General features: G+C 42.9%; 1 protein-coding gene across 6 annotated transcripts in view; it reads left to right on the top strand.

Annotated features, from left to right (window-relative positions):
• Positions 1–19,437, top strand: part of TSNARE1 (t-SNARE domain containing 1) — a 515,811-nt gene that overhangs the window by 166,683 nt on the left and 329,691 nt on the right. For all 6 annotated transcript variants that reach the window (XM_075495358.1, XM_075495359.1, XM_075495360.1 and 3 more), the window contains exons 3-4: positions 5,959–6,036; positions 14,482–14,551. In XM_075495358.1, coding sequence (XP_075351473.1) covers positions 5,959–6,036; positions 14,482–14,551 — 148 coding nt within the window. The remainder of the gene's footprint in view (positions 1–5,958; positions 6,037–14,481; positions 14,552–19,437) is intronic.

Here is a 19,437-nt window from a genome sequence, read left to right as displayed (position 1 = left end):
ATCGTAGTGAGAAGGTTGCTCCCTACCCACACTTCACTCCTTACAGGAGTTTCAGGGTCCAAAAGGGGACTTTGGATACCAAGTAACTTTCTGCTGGAACATTTTTCAGCAAAGGATCATGTTATAACTTGAGTTAAAGCTTTCAAAGGAGTGAAGATGCAGATGCATGGAATCTGTGACTCTTTTACAGAGCACAGACATGGCTCTCTGTGTAAAGGCATTACAATTTTCAGGTGTTGAGCTGTTTTACTACAGCCACGTTAAGTATTGTAAGTAGAAAGATTGAATGCTTGTCCTGTTTTTCCTCTTTTCCCTTTTTATGGGAGTTACTGTAATTATTGCCTCTTCTTTTCTGCAGCTTTTGAGTTATTTTGCGTTTGCTACAAAATTGAGTTCAGGGAGGCAATTGACTTCACCTGGCTGCAGAAAAGCCATTAGGAGCTTCAAATTAGTGTGAAATAATTAATAGGCAAGGAGGATTAACGTGGGGAACATGGGCAGTTTTCATTAACATTAAGCGAAAGGATATTCCTGTAGATACATTTACCATGTGTGTCGTCCTGGAACTCTAGCTATTCCCTTTGGACGTTAATTATATCAAGATTGCTAGAGACAAGACCCTACAAGCCTGCTCAGGCTTCACATTTGGCTTGGCTTGCCTTGAAGAGGAACGGAAAGACATTTCTGCTTGCCAGCTCGCTCGGATTTCTCTTTCCCCTGCCACAACTGCTGTCGGTGGTGGTTGGAGCTAATGACTGATTGTCACGGTGCCTGAGAGCCCCTGGGATGCCCACGTGCATCAACAGTGTTTTCTCCCTCCTGAGCAGGATGGGAGGAAGCAGACCACGAGCTTCCAAGTTATATTTTGCTCTGAGCACTGACACAGCAGTTCTCTACCTGGGCCAGTCCTCATCCCGGTTGTCTCCTGTAGACAGAGGTGTGATGAATTAGAGATTGTAATTGCACTGAAACATGGAAAGCAATGCACTCTGAGGCTCCACTGGAATAATGGTTGCAAAAATCACGTATGAGGCTTGTATGGATTTTTAAGGTGCTCAACCGCTCTCTACAACTACCTGAAAGGAGAATGTAACAGGGTGAGTGTCGGTCTCTTCTCCCAAGTAGCAAGTGATAGGTCAAGAGGAAATGGCCTCAAGTTGTGCCAGGGGAGGTTTAGATTGGATATTAGGAAAAATTTCTTCACTAAAAAGGTTGTCAAGAGTTGGAACAGGCTGCCCAGGGAAGTGGTTGAGTCACCATCCCCGGAGGTATTTTAAAGATGTATAGACGTGGTGCTTAGGGACATGGTGTCGTGGTGGACTTGGCAGTGTTAGGTTAACGGTTGGACTCAATGATCTTAAGGGTCTTTTCCAATCCAAATTATTCTATGATTCTATGATTCAGTTTCTTTTTTTTTTTTTTTTTTTGGTGTTGGTCCAAAGTGCTAGGGGTAGCACAGAGTTTAGGACACCACCTTCGCCTAGCAGATAAGTGTGAGATGGTGTTGCATGTCTGGACTTAAACCTGGTGCAATCTCACTGTTTTTTGCCTAGAGGAAGCAATTTCTGGGATAAACTATCCCTGGAACAGCTCCTGAGTTTGCCTTGGCAATACGGAGCTGAGTAGCAAGCTAACTATAAAATATGGTTTGTTCCCTCACTCTGTTTTATTTACTAGTGGACATATTCCTTCAAGGTTTATTTTGAGGCAGTTTGCTGGGATGACAAGATGGGAAGGGTTAACAGCAGGGAGAAGGCAGCCAACTCTGGTGAAAGGGATTGTTTGGCTCCGATGATGTCCATTCCTCCTCCTCCCTCTCTGTCCCTCCTCAGTGCACTGTCAGCATCATCGGACGAGGAATATCTCGTACTGCGCACATGCAGTTATCACACGATGGGATGCAACTATTTTTCTTGTGAAGGAAAGTGATTTTTGGTGCAATAAATAAAATAAGCACATGAATGACAACAACAAAAAGAAAAGCCAATAAATGCATTTCCAGGAGTGTAGCAAGGTGGATTATGAGGCAGTGGCTCTATCTCAAGCTGCACATTTCCTTAAGATCCCATTGGCAGCTGAGGTTTCCCATTGCAGTTGGCCAGACTGCATGTAAACACACTTTGCTTTGGGAGAGCATGTACTTAAAAGCTTGCCCTTTCCATTTGCTGCACCCACCTGTAGCTTTTCAGGCCAAAGACAGAAGAATTAAGAAACAGTAGGAAAATACCAGAAATGCCAATGTTGATTGCTGCTGCTTTAGCAATTGCAATAAATATAACAGGTCATCACTATTTGCTAGGTGGGGAGAAGGTCGAGCTGATAGCAGAAGAAGTTGGGTTGTCCTGTCTCCTGCCAAGGGGACTCTGCTGGAAAACAAATGGGGAAAATAGCTGGAAACTGTAAAAATGTTTTTGGAAATATCCAGTTAAGGAAGCGGAGAAGTGATTTGCACATAGGATTCTGTAATGTATCCACCATTAACCCTTCACAGCTTTCAGGACCCACAGTGTGAGTAGAAGTCACCTTTCTCCAGTTGTGGCCCTGAACTCTGTTAGCACTGAGGCATGCAAAGTATTTACTGGATATTGGCAACCTCATATTCCTTCTTGGGGAACCGTAATATTTTAGCACTCGCTTTATGTAGTCAAAGATGTTTAATTTTTTATTAAGACACAAATGTACTTCACATTCACTTTCTTTTGCAGTCTTGGTATGTCTTCACTTAGCTTGGCAGTACAGATGCATTTTTGCTTTGCTTTCTGCTGCTGTTTTTAAACTGTTTGCTTGTCTGCTTGAACTGCTGAATCCTCCATGAATAGTTACAACATTTCTGCTTGATGTGTGGAAGCTTGAAATTGGAGTAGTTAAACCAAGCTCCTTGTTACTATTTTCTTTTCTTTTCTAAAACAAAAATAAAATAAAACCAGAACTGGCAGCATGCTGTAACATGAAATAAAAGTCCAGGGGCAGGAAATTGCAAGCCAGATTCAATGCAGTTTTCTCAGATAAGCCATTCTCCGAGCATTGCATTTTCAAAGTAATTGTTTGGAAATTCTGGCCAAAGGTTGTATCTGCCTTTGTTTTTCCGTTTAATTTGCACTTGTTTGAAGTGTGGGATTGTCGTGGCGCTCTCGGTTAGATATTTACGGATTGAGATTTCAAGCCTTCAAGGGGGAGTTCATCATCTCACAGTCTTCTTGCATTTGGCTAAAATAAATATACTGAGGCTTACAAAGTTAAGTATTTCCATGTCTTCAGAGCATGGTCCTCACACATTTTCCTGTTGTGTTTTGCCTCTTTTCCACTAGGGAGATGCGGTACAGGGTGAGAAAATTGGTCTCCCCATGGCCACCCAGGGGAGGTTGGATAAATCCCACCCTCCCAAATTAGCACCTGAATTTCTGGGTAGTTTTTAACTTTATGCACCAACTCTGGAAACGTGGTGTGGCTCGGTGTTTCTTTCTCATGGTGTTGCAGGGACTCCAAAATGCAGGCACGCTCAGTCCGTGCAATTAAATTGGTGCTTCTCCTGCCTTTTGCAACATTTAGGATATTTCATCTTTACTTTTGGGGTGGTTTTGGCATTTTAAATGACTCCCCAGAGGTACCTGCTGGATGCTGTGAATCTGCCGGAGTGTCCCCATGTGGGAACACATTGAAGTCTGCAGTCCATATTATTTGAGGGGTTTAATGCAGTCCTGTTCCTAGCTGGGTGCTTATAATTGAGGACCTGAAGGAGTTTCCAACCCTTGGTTTGCTTGCATCACGGTTCATCTGAGGCTTCATTCAGCAAAGTACCTAAGTGCTTTGGACTCAGGATCGCTGGGCCAGGCTAAAAATCTGTTGAGGCAAATTCTAGTGTTCCTAAGGAAAGAATGGAAATAAATAGGTAAATAAAGCCTTCTCTCCCCCACAAAAAAACCCACCCATCCAAAAATCCTCTGTCACAAAATGTGTGGACTAGTCGTCTCAGCACATGCAATTGGAAATTTAGCCAAGCTGAAGCCATGTCTTGGCTGCCCATCCTCCCTTATTACTACCCCGGAGTGTGTTGGCACACTGAAAATCCAAGAAAAACCTCCCGAAACTGGGGTCAATGCAGTCTGTAAAGATCTAAAAATCTTATCCTGTGCTGCTCTTTTGTCAGTGATTTCGTGAAAGCTGAATCTTGTTAGTAACAAGTGAAATTCCTGGGGGACGGGTAAGCTCAAGCTAATTTATTTTATTATATATAGCCTCATATATAAAGTAAAGGAAAGGAGTGTCTGGGACAGCTGATTTAGGAGGAACTGCAGGAAGAGAATATTGGGAAAATCTCTAGCAATGAGCCCCTGTGCATTTGGATTAAACACAGTTTAATGCCCTGGATTTGTGTCAACCTGACAGACTGATCCAAGACTTTATTTACAGCTGGTACAGGGCTGAATCATCACACATGAGTGCTGCTGCGGTTGAGATGTGTGAGAAGCAGTGGAAAATCCCCTGATCATGCCGTTTGGATGTGGAGCTTGTCCTCAAGCACTGGGAGATGCATCCTCAGGACAAAACTGAGCAGTGCATCAAGCGGGCTTCTCGTTTTGTTCAATATTTATGGTTTTCGCCTTGCTCCCATCGCTGGCTTTCTGCTCTTCCAAATGCGGGTTGGGCACACGGTGTTTTAACAGCTTAGGGAAATCTGGTTAAGGGATGCAGAATATGTCGTAGTTACAGCCTGCTGACTTTAAAATATGAATGGTAGCTCCTGTTCGAGTTTCTGTAATGCTTTGGCTCAGAGGAGCGGCTTGCTAATAGCAGTGGCTGTTTGAATGTGCTGTAGCGTGTTGGGTGGACAAGCCCTGCAGTGCTTTTGGACTTGACCAAAGTTTCAGGTTATAGCAGCTTCTGGGAAACCTGCAAAAGCTGACCCAGGTGGGAGGCAGAATAGGGCTAAACCATGGGAAAATCTGCTGTAAGGCTGCTGCCATATAGCGGGTGCCAAAGACATAGGTATAAATGAGTGTTTCTCTGGTGACTGTTACCAATCAAAAACCAAATGCCTGTTTAAAGCTTATTTAAGCAATGTATACTTTCTCTGTAATATAGCCCAGTCCAACCTCATGTCGCTCCTTCTCTGGGGATGAGGAAGCTGTGGAGGAGCTCAGGATAGTTTCAGGGGGTTTAAAGTTGGGAAAGGAAGCTAACAAAAAAAAAAAAAAAAAAAAAAAAAGACACCACCAAACCTCAAAACCCCAAACATTCAAACCCTCACTTCAGTGTTCTCTTTGTAGGGCAGATTTGGGTACCTTGGCTGAAGTGGGACCTTGGGAATGAGGCTGAGAGAAGTTGTCTGGGCAGTGGCGATAGCAATTCCTGGCACTGACTCATTGACCCTTTCAGTTGGGCTATCAGGAAGAAATAGGAAGAAGGCGAGCCTCTCTTGGGGGCTGGAAGATGAACGTGTGAAGGACCCATCTGGGCTCCCATCTCCCTCCTGCCTCAAAAGCTTTGAGCCCACAGAGCAGTTGCACTCTGCTCACTGCTTCCTCCCCTTTTCTGAAGGCAGGATCTGCTTGCGTGCCCTCCTGCTCTGGAAAGCAATGGTTAAACACGCTGTTGTGCTTGCGGTTTCTCATTCATTCATGGCTCTGATACTCCCACTTGATAAATGAGCAGAAATCATTTATATTCCAATTGCTAATAATTCCTACAAATGCTGTCTCAATCCACGTGGGCCGTATCCACCGTGTTGCAGCAGCGTCTTTACTGTCCTGATGGTGCTGGAGTAGGTATTTGCCTGTCCAGTGCAAGTTGCATGATCAGACACTGTGTAAGGCTACTTCAGACCACCTACTTGGGCTAAATTTCTGCAGCAAGGAGGAACCTGCATCCTCCTTCAAAGGATTAGCTGGGAGGTGAGCCCCTTTCAAAGTGATCGGTGTCTCCAGTATTAATATATCTTCTCCCTTTTTGTCTTCACAGCTACCCAGATTGATCCCAGCGAACTACAGGAACTTTTTCAGGAGACTTCAGCCAATGTCTTCCGAATTAACTCCAATGGTGCGTATAATGAAAAGTTTCCTAGTCAATTGTGTGCTGTCCTGCTGATGACTCGTGTGCGTGTACGCGGTGTATGGCAGCTCCTGTTGTCAGGGAGCAAATATTAATGCAGTTTTTCTGCTGCTGCATCTCACGAGCTCCAGCACATGTCCAATATACAGTTCTTTATAAGATGTAAAAATATTCCACCATATGTTCCATTAAACAGGCACAGATATATTCCAATCCTTGCTGAGACCACATCCTTTTCTATTTTTAATTGTGTCATCTGTTACAATAGGGAGTTAGAGCGCAGAAAGGTGGAACAAGCCAGACTCGTTTTCTAATGTGTTACAGCAGTACTGCGTTCGGAGCCTGTCATATGAGCTTGCAAAACATCTATCTCCCTTATAAAAACACCAACACCAAAACTCTTCTGTTATCCTTCACTCTGTAGATTGAGCAGGGATGCTATTCCTGCTCATGTCTCCCCAGACCCTAGAGATGCAGAGTGCTTCCCTCCTTTGGAGACATGCTCTGGCTCATCAGTTTTGTTGGGTCGGGCTGGAGGGATGTATTTTGCAGATAGATATAAACTAACATTGCTGAATGGTAGTTAATGTCATGGTATCCCAGTTCTAAAATTCACTAGTGTCAGACAAGGATCTAAAATTATAGGGTGCTGATTTTATGGTGGACCTTGAAATTGCTTCTGAATCACCTGGACAGCTTCTCTGTCTGGTCTGTTCTGTGTCTATGGGGATTAGGTGACAGAGAGGGCTGGTCTAGGTGTAAAGAAAGAATCTTAGTGCCTCATTATTTCTGTAATTATTCCCCGACGTGTCCCAGGGGTAAGGCCCCAGTCCTTGTAGCAAGGAATCCTTGCTAGAAGGATGGGAGGTAAAACTTCTAAAACGTAGTCATCTCTTCTTTAGAGGAATTGTGTATGCTCCATCTGCCAGAAAAATTCAAGCACCAATTTTCCTATGACTACAAGGGATTGGTAGGTTTGAGTTTACTTTTGACAATCATCACCTTGAGTTCAGGACCTCCTGCAACATGGATATACCTTGCCCTAAGCACTGTGAGCCTCATTGCTGCTCTCCACTATCCCAGAAGGTGAAGGCCTGAAACCAATGTAGGCTCTATGAAGTTATTCAAGTGCCCAGCTTGCTGTAAAATCAGAAGGAAAATAATTATTCACACATTCCTTTGTGCCTTGGGATAGAATAACCCTATGCAACAGGACAGGATGGGTGCTGGCTGGCAATAAAGCTATTTTGAGGAAAAGACCTGTGGGTACTGGTCAACCACAAGTTGAATATGAATTAACAGAAGTCATATTCTTGTCTGTAATTACCTAATGAAGACTGTAGAGTAAATGGAGCCATAACCTCTCAGATGTGCATGGTGGAAGGACGAGAGGCAAAGGGCATCTGAAACATAGGACGTTCCAACTCAATACGATGAAAAAGGTTCTGACCATCAGGGTGGTCAGCCAGTGCAACAGGAGCCCAGAGAGGCTGTGAGATCTCCATCCTTCAAGATATTCAAGACCTGGGCAAGACCTTGAACAACTTGCTCTTAAGTGGACCTTCTCTGAGCAGAAAGTTGGACTAGAGACCTCCAGAGATCCCCTCCAACCTGCATGAGTCTATGAGTCTTTAGTAGTTTGTCAGAATCTCAATTACTGCATATACAAGATGATTCTGAATGGGTCAAAAGCAAAATGGGAAATGCACACTTCATGTTTGTTTATTTTTTGTTATTTTTCAGAGGAGTAACTGATAGATAAATTATACAAACAATTGTTTAAAACACTTATTCATAGTTTTCTGGCAAACTGCTTGGATACCACAAGTTTGACAGGTTTCTTCACAGAGCAGAATCTGAGAAATTCAGCCACTGAAAGTCACCTTTTAGTTGCCAGTGATATTTGTCCACTGGGCTACTGGAGAGCAGTGGTGGGATTGATGGTGCCTGGGGTGAAGGACAACTATATGCTGCAGAAGGTGGAGGAATTCATAGAATCAGAGAATGGTTGAAGTTGGAGGGGACCTCTGGAGGTCATCTGGTCCAACCCCTTTGCTCATACAGGGCCACTTAGAGCTGGGTGCCCATGACCATGTCCAGACGGCGTTTGAATATATCATAGAATCAAAGAATGCTTTGGATTGGAAGGGACCTTTACAGGTCATCTAGTCCAACCGCCCTGCAAGAGCAGAGACATCTTTAACTAGATCAGGTTGCTCAGAGCCCCATCCAACCTGACCTTGAATGTTTCCAGGTTTGGGGCCTCCACTACCTCTCTGGGCAACCTGTGCCAGTGCCTCACCACCATCATTGTAAAAAATTTTCTTAAATCTAGTCTAAATCTGCCTTCCCTTAGTTTAAAACCATTACTCCTTGGATGTCCAAGGATGGAGACTCCACAATCTCCCTGGGCAGCCTGTGCCACTGCTCAGCCACCCTCACAGTAAAAAAGTGTTTCCTGATGTTCGGAGGGAACCTCCCGCATTTCGGTTTATGCCCATTGCCTCTGGTGCTGTCACTGGGCACCACTGAAAAAATCCTGGCTCCATCTCCTTTGCTCCCCCCCTTCATGTATTTATATACATTAATAAGATCCCCCCTCAGCCTTCTCTTCTCCAGACTAAACAGTCCCAGCTCTCTCAGCCTTTCCTCATAGGAGAGATGCCCCAGGCCCTTAATCATCTTTGTGGCCCTTTGCTGGATTCTCGCCAGTATGTCCCTGTCTCTCTAGTACTGAGGAGCTCAGAACTGGACACAGCACTCCAGGTGTGGCCTCACCAGTGTTGAGTAGATGGGAAGGATCACCTCCCTTGACCTGCTGGCAGTGCTTTGCCTAATGCAGCCCAGGATGCCATTCACCGCCTTTGCGGCAAGGGCACATTGCTGGCTCCTGTTCAACTTGATGTCCACCAGGACCCCCAGGCCCTTTTTCCTGAGCTTTTCCTTGAGAAAACTCCAATGCTGTGACCTGGGCTTGTGGCCACTGTGGCAGCTTGAACCTTCCAGCTGTGATCACTGGTACTTTGCTTACAGAGAGGCGTATAACCATATTATAACACACAAATACCTGTATTAACATCGATATGGGTTGCTCCAGCACTAATAGTTTCACCTTGACAGTGGTAGTGATGAATGGTAGTAGCACTTCTGCTACCAAACCAAGGGCTCAGTGTAAAGTTTAGCAACCTGCTCACGAGTCTGTGTGTGCTATTAATACCCAAACTAGCCAGGTTAGGGCTGACTTGACGTGTCTGTGCTGTAATCACAACTCCTGCTGTAGTGGAGTTTATCCTGAGGCACCCTTAAGATGAATGGTACATCGTTTTTGAAATGCCACAATCCAATTTCTATTTTTATTCTTTGTTAGAATTGCATTAATCCATTCAATTAGGCTTTGAGCAATTTCTGGTGGTCTTTGTTTCTCCTCTTGAGATGGTATAGAGTGTGTGATGATGTGCTTTCTGTTAAGAGTTGCCTGTATTGAGTGCTCTGTGAAGCAGGTAATGACAGTGCCTGTACTTAAAACTATTTTGCAAAATTGGAGAGGGTACAGAGAAGAGCTATGACAACTGTTTGAAGTCTGCAAATCAGACTTTAAAATGCATGCTAGCTGAACTTCTGTTTGAGACATCTAAGAGGACTTGATCATGGTGTGTAAGTACGTCTCTGGGAAGAAAGACATCAAACAGATAGCATAGGGCTCATTAATCTAACATTCTTGCACATAACGAGATCAGGAGATAGGAGTCAAAGCTAGACAAATTCAATCTTTCTGTATGAGGATAACTAGCCATTAGAACTGCTTGTTGAGGGGACGTGATGGATTTGGCATTGCTTCGAACCTTTAAATCAAGATTTGAATGTCTTTTTATAAGATATACTTTAGTCCAGCTACAGTCTATGGTCTTGATGTAGGAGTGATGGGACAAAATTTTATGGTAGGAAATCAGATTGGATAATCAGAATTGCTCTCTCTGGCCTTTAAAATCTATGAATCTATGAATTTATAATGCTTTTTAAAGTGCTTTTAGGTTGAAAAAATGCCCATAAGATACTCTACTGTTGTTGCTCTGTTCACCGCCCGTATTATTTTTTGTCTGCTAAAGTCAGTTTCCTTCAGTTTGTGTGTGGCTTCTTCATAGCCTTTTCCCCAAAAGTGGGTACAGGTTTTCAGGAGAGGGATGCTGAGCGTACTGCTAAGATTTTGCAGAGCTAATCCACGTTAGGTAAAGAACTTTGCAGGATTATAAAATGGGAAAGGATGCCCATGATCCCTTCTGCCCTGTACAGCTGTACCATATGGTCTCTTCAGGAAATCCAGCAAGCTCCATCTCGGAGCATGTAGCAAAAGTCAGTGCTGTTGTTTGTGTACCACCATGGAAGCAGCTGAGCAAGGAACGAGCAGCTGCATTGCAGATGTTCACCAGGCGATGGTTTGTACTCCTGTTGTGCTGGGCATGGTGTGTTGAATGTCCTTCAAAGTTGCATAAATCCAATCACAGCTCCCCTTTTCCTTCTTTTCCTGCCTTACCCCTGCCTCTTTGGGGTTTTCCAGGTTCCCTGTTGCATTTGGAGACCAAACTATGCACCTGAAATGGTCTTCTTCCCGTTGGGATGCTAAAGTTGTCATGAGCTCCCCATGCTATGCCAGGTCATGGACAGCCTCGGCTATATTTTTTCTGTCTTTGGGGAATGACTGTTTTTAATGAAACAAGAAGTCAACTTTGTACTGGGATTTTAAAGCATCGTTGATTTTTATTGAGTAACACTACAAAAGTAATAAACATTGCATACTTTTCCCCTCTTTGCTCTCTTTACTCTTCTTGCTGAAGTCTGAGCCTTTGGGGTGATTTAAATTCTTCTTGGGCCTCCTGACCAAAGGGTATCTTTGGTCTTATCAGCTGTGAGCTGATCTTGGCTGATTTCATGTATAAATGCCTCCTGCTCCCTTTTTCTGTTATGAAAATTGAAATCTTCCTCATGTGTTGAATAAAAATCTTAGCCAGGACAGTTGGTTCTGTTTATGTACTACTGGATCACTCTCTGGCTAGGTCATAAGCTTACAGACTTTTTAAATCCCATCTCTTCCAGAAGTGTCAAGGGGTGTAGAGAGAATTTTTTCCTATTCTTTGCATCTGCTTTCTTTCTCTCTAATTCTTTGGGGGCTGTCCCTGTAGAGCATAGGGAAGTTTGTCTGATAGTGCTTTGACTTATCTGAGTTTTACGGGTTTTTTCTTAGTTGTTTTTGACTTTCAGGGAAAAAAAACCCCACAAAAATAAGCTCAAGTACTGGCTGAATTTGTCTTATTGATGCCTTTTTTTCCTACTTATTTTTATGAGGGTTTTGCATTTCTTTCAAAGTATGGCTTTTAGCTGCCTCTCAGTAAATGCCTTATAAATAAGTAAAATAAATAACACTCGTAAAAGGGGTTGGTTTGGTGCATCTTGTCTAGAGGGCTGATCAGTGGAGGATATACTGGAGGAATCAGACCTGTTCTGGCCAGATGGAGAACCTGAGTGCTCTAATGGGTCTCTTCCCTCTCTAATTCCCGTTACTTGCTCATTAATGACTCCCCGTGACAGGTTGGTGCCATGCGCAGTCCTATTACCTTGATCTGAGAGGCTGAGCAAAGGATTTTTCAGCATCCCCCAGGTGTGATAAAGTCTCCATTGCCATCTCAGGATGGTTTCTTATCCCCCATTGATTTTAAGGATTGCAACAGCATAGACAACTGGTGCCAAACTCTCAGTTTATGTAAATCAGTGCAGCTCCAACAGCAGTGATCTCTTCTGAATGTGCCTCATCCGTCATAAGACTAGCGTATGCCTTTTAAAAATTAAGTGTACAAGGCTTTTAAAGATGTCTGTTTTAACACTGTCTTCACAGCATCTCTCCAGCACAACTTGATGTGTTGCTCCTTTGACAGAGTTACTGCTCACATGGTCAGAACTGGTAAATTGAGAGGAATTTTCCTTATCCAGCACAGGAACTAGACAGATTTTGATAGAGCAATTCTTGGCCAAATCAAGTTAAATCCATCCCAAAATAGCCCAGTCCCCGCAAGATCCAGGAGACTCAAGTTTGAGTGTCAGTTCTGCTATTTCCCAGGCAAGAGCCATATCAAATGGCTCTTCCAGAGTGCATATCTTCTCTTTTTGGGATAACTGACCCTTATGTAAATGTGTAAATATTGTGCTCAGATTAAAATATTAGATAAAATTTTAGGATAGGGACTTAAATCTGAGTCATTTTCTCACCTGACTGCCAAGCATTTTGCTCTTCTCTTGCATTCCTTTCTCAGGTTCTTTTGCATATACGTCTCTTTTCCAAAATATTTAACAAATGTGAAAGATCTTGGATTTGCCTCAATGTGAAATGGCATGTATGTGAAATCTTAAACAGTTTTGTGCAACAGGAAAACTGCTTCCTACTCTGTTCTCCAAAGCAGGCAGTAGCAAAGGTCTGCATTGTTTTTGCAGAGAACCACCTGCGTATGAGATCTGTCTTCCATCAAGCTCGTCTTCATTTGGAGGAAGATGCTGGCAGACTAGCTTGGAATTGTCCTGATTTTGCAGCTCAGGTTAGAAGGGTGCCTGGGTGATGTAGCTGCTGTTTTCCTTTCTGGAGTTGCACACATGACATTAACACATTCTTAGAAATTCAATGTCTGCACAAGTGCTTTCTCTACCTTGACTTGCTGTCCATTCTCCAAGGACCACACCCTGCTTTGTCTTGAAGGGTTGAGGGCCCAGAAGTATTTTTAGATGATGCAAAATTTTGTCTTTGAAACAGACAGTATATAGATTGCATGGGAGATTGATTTGTTAGGATTGAGGAGGGGGGAAGAGAGGGAATTATAATATCTGTGAGTTCTCTGCAGGATCAGTGCTGTTCTCCTAGAGAAGCAAATGGTTATCAGTGAAAACTCTCAATTCATTCTTTAAAACATTGTGCATCCAGCAAAGGATAATAATTATTAGCTCAGTTATAGACAATTTCTTGAGGCTTTATCTTACTGAATTGCCAAACTCTACTCTAAAATCTGTTATTGAGATCTAGCAAGCAGGGTGAAAATATATGGTGGTATTCAAGCTTGTTTTGAATACTCATGTTGTCTGGGCACATTAGTTACTTTTTATGCTGTTTGGTGACTTTTGGTGTCAACCCCGAGAAGCCCAAAAAAGAAGAGGGGATTTTGTCTGTCAGTGGAAAAATATTAAAGTGACTTGTTCAGAGTTACAGGCCGAGTCCAAGTCTGCAGAGTCATTAAAACAAAGGATTTCTTAAATTTCTATGGAAATAATTGAGCCATGTTTCTAATCTGTTCTTTTTTCCTTCCTTAAATATTGAAGTGTGACTGATAATGAGTTATGAGTTTTTACAACTGCAAGTGTCCTGAGAAAATCTCACGTGTAAATATTAAGATTGTAATTTATTTAGCATCTTCCATTGTGGAAGATCTTGAAGTACTTTGCATAGTTGATATACTAAGTGCAACAGTAGTGACCTGCTGTTAATATGAGAGTGAATTTGAGACAGTGAACATGCGAGGGTGTAAAAAGGCAACGGTACTCCTAGATTTCTGCCATTTTTTTAAACACACATACACACACACATATATGTTTCTTAAATCTGAAGTCACTGCGTATTGCAAAACAAACCATGTTTCCAGCTTCCAGCTGGTCTTAGGGTATTCTCCTCCCCTGACGGAAACACCCAAGAAGGTCTCTAGCTCAAACACAGGAGATGATCACAGCGAAGCACCCCATTTTATCTGAGCCAAAACATAGAAAAGATTTGGAGTATTAAACTCTTGAACAATGAGATAGAAGATATCAGAATGGACAACAGTGTTCTGCTTCTTAATCGCTATTCAGAGCAATGAATAGTTATTATGCAATTCCTCGCCTCTTCATTGAGGGCGCATTTCCAGATGGAGATACTCCGTGTGCAGTTCTGTGGGACCTCAAGGCATGGACCTCCTGAGGAGGATAAGCAGTGGTTTCCCACTCCCAAGAGTGCTGCCCAGATCTCCTGGCAGAAAGCACAACTGCCTCCAGCCCTGGGAATTTCATGCAGTTGCTGTAATATGAAGAGTTAGAAAGTTTGGGACTGGCAAAGTCAGAGATCTGTGCAAGGTCCATGGGATGGAGGTTTTCTTGCTGTTACAAGCAGTCATGCCCCATCGTGTCATGGCACATGACAAGTGGATTCACCATTTCTGCATCCAAGGGACCCAATTTATCCATTTTGGGGTAATGGGCATTGTCAGATGTTGTCCCCTTTGTCTCATGAGTTACCTACCCAAACACCACTGTGTTGTTTTGAAAGGAAATAAACTAAAAGACAAACAAATGAATGAAAACCCAATTTTTTTTTTTCTCTGAAAAAATGTACTGCTTCTTTATCTTTTCTTTTGCTGCTGTTGACAGTGACCTCTCTGGAAAGAAGCCTTCGATCTCTGGGGACCTCAAATGATACTCAAGAGCTGCAGGATGGACTGTGAGTTTGTTTTGAATTGTTGCAGATCTCTTTGTCTAAGCTTTTTCATTTTTTTCCTCATCTATCTTCACCCTTTCTTCTGTCCCTTTTTTATAGCTGGACACTTTTGTGTCAGGCTTACTTCGTTTTGTTCCTTTCTGTCGGTGATTAATGATGGTAGGACGTGTATTAATCATATAAAGCTTTGCTTGTGCTGGTTTCATGTGGCAGAGAATGGTAGGTGGATAACAGAAAATGATGGCCCACAGTGAAAGAGGGTTTTCCCTGGTTGTGTATGTGTTGTTATTTTTTGTTGGTTGTTTTTTGTTGTATTTTGTTAAACTTATTTTTAATGTGAAGCCAGAGTAGGATGCTTGTGTAGTTTTTCCTTCCCCCTCATCCCCCCACTTTGCCAAAGACCATGAATCCAAGAGAAAAACAAAGAGAGAAGGAGCACAAAGATATTTTATAGGCGGAAAAGTGTGTTGTGGTGTTGAAACCTGCATCACAGCATCACACGGCACAACACTGCGAAAATGAAACTTCATTTCACTTGCAATAGATACAGTTCATTAAACTCTCTCTTCTAGATATGTGTATACACAAACACGCACAGTTAGTTTTCATTGTACGCATGCTAATTAGAGAATTAAAATGGCTTTTCCAAATGTAGCACAATTTATTAAAGCTGCTTCCCTTAATGCAGCTTGCATGCAAAAATCAAGTGCTTAGGATGTGGCTCTGATATCGTGTATATGACTGCAGTTCCTGCTGAGATTTGGCTGTGAATAAAGGGGAGAATTTGGTTTCTATTTCTTTATATTGGCTTTGTACACTGTAATTTGCCTGATGGACTTGACTGACCTTCTCAATGCAATATAAACTCTCAGACTGATTTGCAGTCTCTCTCCTCCTCTCTCCAATCCATTGCTTTCATCAGTGCATCAGATCTCCCCTAATTCACATATACTCTGTTTTGCAAACTTGAGGATTAAAAATAGTAATAAAAATAATAGTCAGAAGATTTTGAACTAAATTTAGGAGATTGGAGAGGATGTAAGAGTAAAAAGTCAGCCTGTGGAGATTGATGTAATCAGGAAAGATGTTTACATGTAAAAAATTATTTGTAGCATAAACCACCCTAGTAACTGCTGGAGATCCTTAACCCAGAAAAGCCTTTCTATCGCTGTCCTGGTTTCAGCTGGGATAGAGTTAATTTTCTTCCTAGTAGCTGGTATAGTGCTGTGTTTTGGATTTAGGATGAGAATGATGTTGATAACGCACTGATGGTTTAGTTGTTGCTGAGCAGTGCTTACACTAAGTCAAGGGCTTTTCAGCTTCCCATGCTCTGCCAGGTGCACAAGAAGCTGGGAGGGGGCACAGCCAGGACAGCTGACCCCAACTGGCCCAAGGGCTATTCCATACCATATGGCATCACGCTCAGTATATGAACTGGGGGGAGTTGGCCGGGGGGCAGCAATCGCTGCTTGGGGATGGGCTGGGCATCGGTCAGTTGGTGGTGAGCGATTGCATCACTTAGGGTTTTTTTTGTTTTTCCCTGGGTTTTGTTCCTCTCTCTCTCTCTCTCGTTGTTTTCCTTTTCATTACAATTTATTATTGTTATTGTTATGTATTATTATTATTATTATTATTATTATTTTATTTCAATTATTAAACTGTTCTTACCTCAGCCCACAAGTTTTCGTACTTTTGCTCTTCAGATTCTCTCCTCCACCCTGCCGCAGGGGGTGAGGTGGGGGGTGGGCGAGCGGCTGTGTGGTGCTTAGTTGCCGACTGAAGCTAAACCACGACAATCCCACAGAGCAGCTATTAGGTGTGCACTCCTAAACTATTCTTTTTTGACTCTTCATAGCACTTTTCATAGCATCAATTCCTTGACTCTTCATAGCACTTCAAAAACATGGCTAGATAATTTTCTTCTTTCCTGAGCAGTTACATAAATAGATGTGTAATGCACTAATTGCAATAATTATTTTTGATCTCGGAATTATCATTAATTGTCCAGATAGCTAAATGCAGCTTATTTTTATTTTAACCGTGCTTCCCTGCCCCTGTCATCAGCCCCAGGATTCCTCCAGCTGTCTCCTTCCACCCTCCTGGTTCTTCCCCTCTCCCCATGCTCTAGCAGAAGGTCTGTCCCATTTGGCTCATCACATCTCCAAACAGAACAGTTGCAGGGTGCCAAGCAGAGGAGGACCAACAGCTGTCTTCCCCTCAATCTTCTCATTCTTTCGTCCTGTCCTAACACTGGTGTGTCCTTCGCATTGCCCCTGATTTCATTGCCAGATGCAGGCAAGCAGCCTTGAATGCTCTACAAGCGTCTCTGCCTGTCTCTCATGAGAGCTGCACCAGGAAAAAGCAGTATACCATGAATCACGAGAGCTGGCAGTGCTGCATATATCTCTATGTTCAGGAACAAGCAGAGGGTCAGCTCTTCAGGTGAGAACCTTGGGGCAGTGTTTTCTGCTTCCCCAGCTACAAATCATGGCTTAATCTTCCTCCTTTGCCACTTGACCCCTTTCCTTAAAAGGTTGATGCATGTTTCTCCTTGAACATCCTCTAACTTGGAAGATGGTTGGGGAGCAACGAGTGAACGTTTGGTAGGTTTATAGCCTTGGCTATTAGAAAAATGATAGTATTTGTGGGTATCTAAATCGTAAAATTGCCATACCTTCTACTTTCATACTAACTGGGTGACTATCACTCTGCCTAAGATGAGACCGTTAGGCAGGTGAGGGGAGGCAGAATATTTGAGAATAGGGGTTCATGGTGAATAGTGGTCCTGCCACGAGACATTTAGTTACCATAGTCTGTATACTGCCAAAGTATTTACTTACCTAGCTGCAGGGTCCTGCTTAAACAGAAGGAAAACAAAGTTGCCCGAGTCCTTGTCAAATTCACGCAGACTTTCTGCCTCTTATGCACAGGACTTACAAGGGCATCAGATGAGGGCAGGCTTCTTACTGTCAAATTGGGCTATTCCCTTTTCTGAAATGGTTTCTCTCCCTTTGATAGCTGAGTCGTTCAGAATAAGGACTGTATCTGTGGCAAGTGAATTCGGGAGAGTTCATCCCAAATGGAGTGCCAGCTCTAGTCAACAGAGACAGGCTTGGCTGCGGATGTACGAGTAGAGTATATATGAGGCCAAACAGTGAATAACTTTGGTCAAAGATCTTCCCAGAGCCAGCACAAATACTTGTGTGCTATGTGCTTGGAACTGTAAGTCCTGGCAAGTGAGATGCAAATGCCTGTGAGAAGCTCTAGATGGAGTCGGCTGAATGCAACTGACCCTGGATTAATTGGGAAGGGAATGGGAGCAAAAGGAAAAAAGGTGCATGGAGCTGGGGTGAGGAGCTAGGGCCAGTAGGCAATGCTGACAGCTTTCTCCAGTGATGCTTGGCTACAAACAGCTTGTTAAGTACTGATATGTTGCAAGAAAAATCGACTGATTTTTTTTTTTTTTTTTTCCTGACCTTTGGTTTAATAATCCAAGCTCCCAAGGAATTTATCTGCCTCCTTAGCCAGAGGATTTGCGATGAGGGTTTTTTCCGACATTAGGCACTGAAGGTAACTAGCTTTTAATTTAGGCAAATAAACTTAAATGCCCAGATAAATCACTGTCTATAAGTGACAGTGAAAACCAGTCTCTGTTCTTGTGAGTGGGTATGTCTAGTTTGTCTCCCAACACCCTCAAAGAAGAGGCTGGAGATGAAAGCATTCCTGTAACCTGGGCAATGCTCTCTGAGAAGTATGATATGTTCCTCCATAACAGTCTTGCCCACGTTTGTTCATCGCTGACCCAATATATCAGGGGTGAAGGATGCCTTTGCCCAGCTGAACACTCAGGCTTGGGTCCAGAGGCAATGCCTTTTAATGTTACCGTGAGGATAAAGTTTCTCTGTGTACCACCAGATTTTTTTTTTTTCCTGAGAACAAAATTTAATTAGAAAAAATGTAAAGCTAGCATTTTTTTTAGGGGGAAAAAAAAAAAGTCTTGCATTTTTTTACAACCTCACCTAGTCTTACTGTGACCTCAAGAGAAGAAAGGTGGTTATGCAGGTTGCAAGTAGCATTTGACAGCTACCTCAAAGTCATGAGACTGAGCATTTAGCGGCATGAAGGGTTCTTGATGCCCTTTCTGTGAAGGCTGGTTGACCATAGCAGTGATCCACGCTCTCCAAACCAGGCTTTCTGCATTGCTCACCTCAGTGAGGAGTATATCTCCTCACTGGACATTTGGCCTTAGCTCATTGCAGGTCCAAGGTCAAGAACAATATTGCATTGAGTTACAGTCGTAGCTTACTAGCCTTTTTTAACTGTGTCTGGGATGTAGCCCATGAGTCTTCACTCTCCGGCATTTTTGGATCCTTTACCAGTCACTAGCAGGAGAATTTGCCTCTTTAGGGAGGAGTTATAAGAAAGATATTTTCAGAGCTTTTAGCACTGAAGGCATTTTTGAGTGTGTCCATACTGCAAAATGTTTTGATTTCTCCTGATTTGAGGAAAAGCTCAAATTTTGGCTTCCACCTCCCTTCTCCCATTGACATTATTTTTTTTTTAAATGTGCACATTATAGAAATATGTAGGGATTTTTTTTCTGCAACTGAGAGAGGACTCAGCTCTACATCTGTACAGTGTGTGAAAATAATCTCCTTTTCTGATAGAAGTGATATGGCAATAGTCAGTGCTCTCTGTCATAACACCTTTCCATTCCCTTGGAAAAATCAGACATCCGGACACTACAAGATTACTACCAGAGAACCCACAAGGACACAGATCCTCCTGTCTTTGAATCCTAGTTAAGATGGTCCATGGCAGAGAATTCCTGTGGCCACAGCCCGAGTTTCACATCTGAGCAGTCGTAGTGAATATATATAAAATATATG

This window comes from Mycteria americana, chromosome 2 (genome assembly GCF_035582795.1).
Source record: "Mycteria americana isolate JAX WOST 10 ecotype Jacksonville Zoo and Gardens chromosome 2, USCA_MyAme_1.0, whole genome shotgun sequence".
Lineage (NCBI taxonomy): Eukaryota > Metazoa > Chordata > Aves > Ciconiiformes > Ciconiidae > Mycteria > Mycteria americana.
The sequence above is the reverse complement of the archived record's forward strand: the minus strand, read 5'-3'. Positions and strand labels throughout refer to the sequence as shown.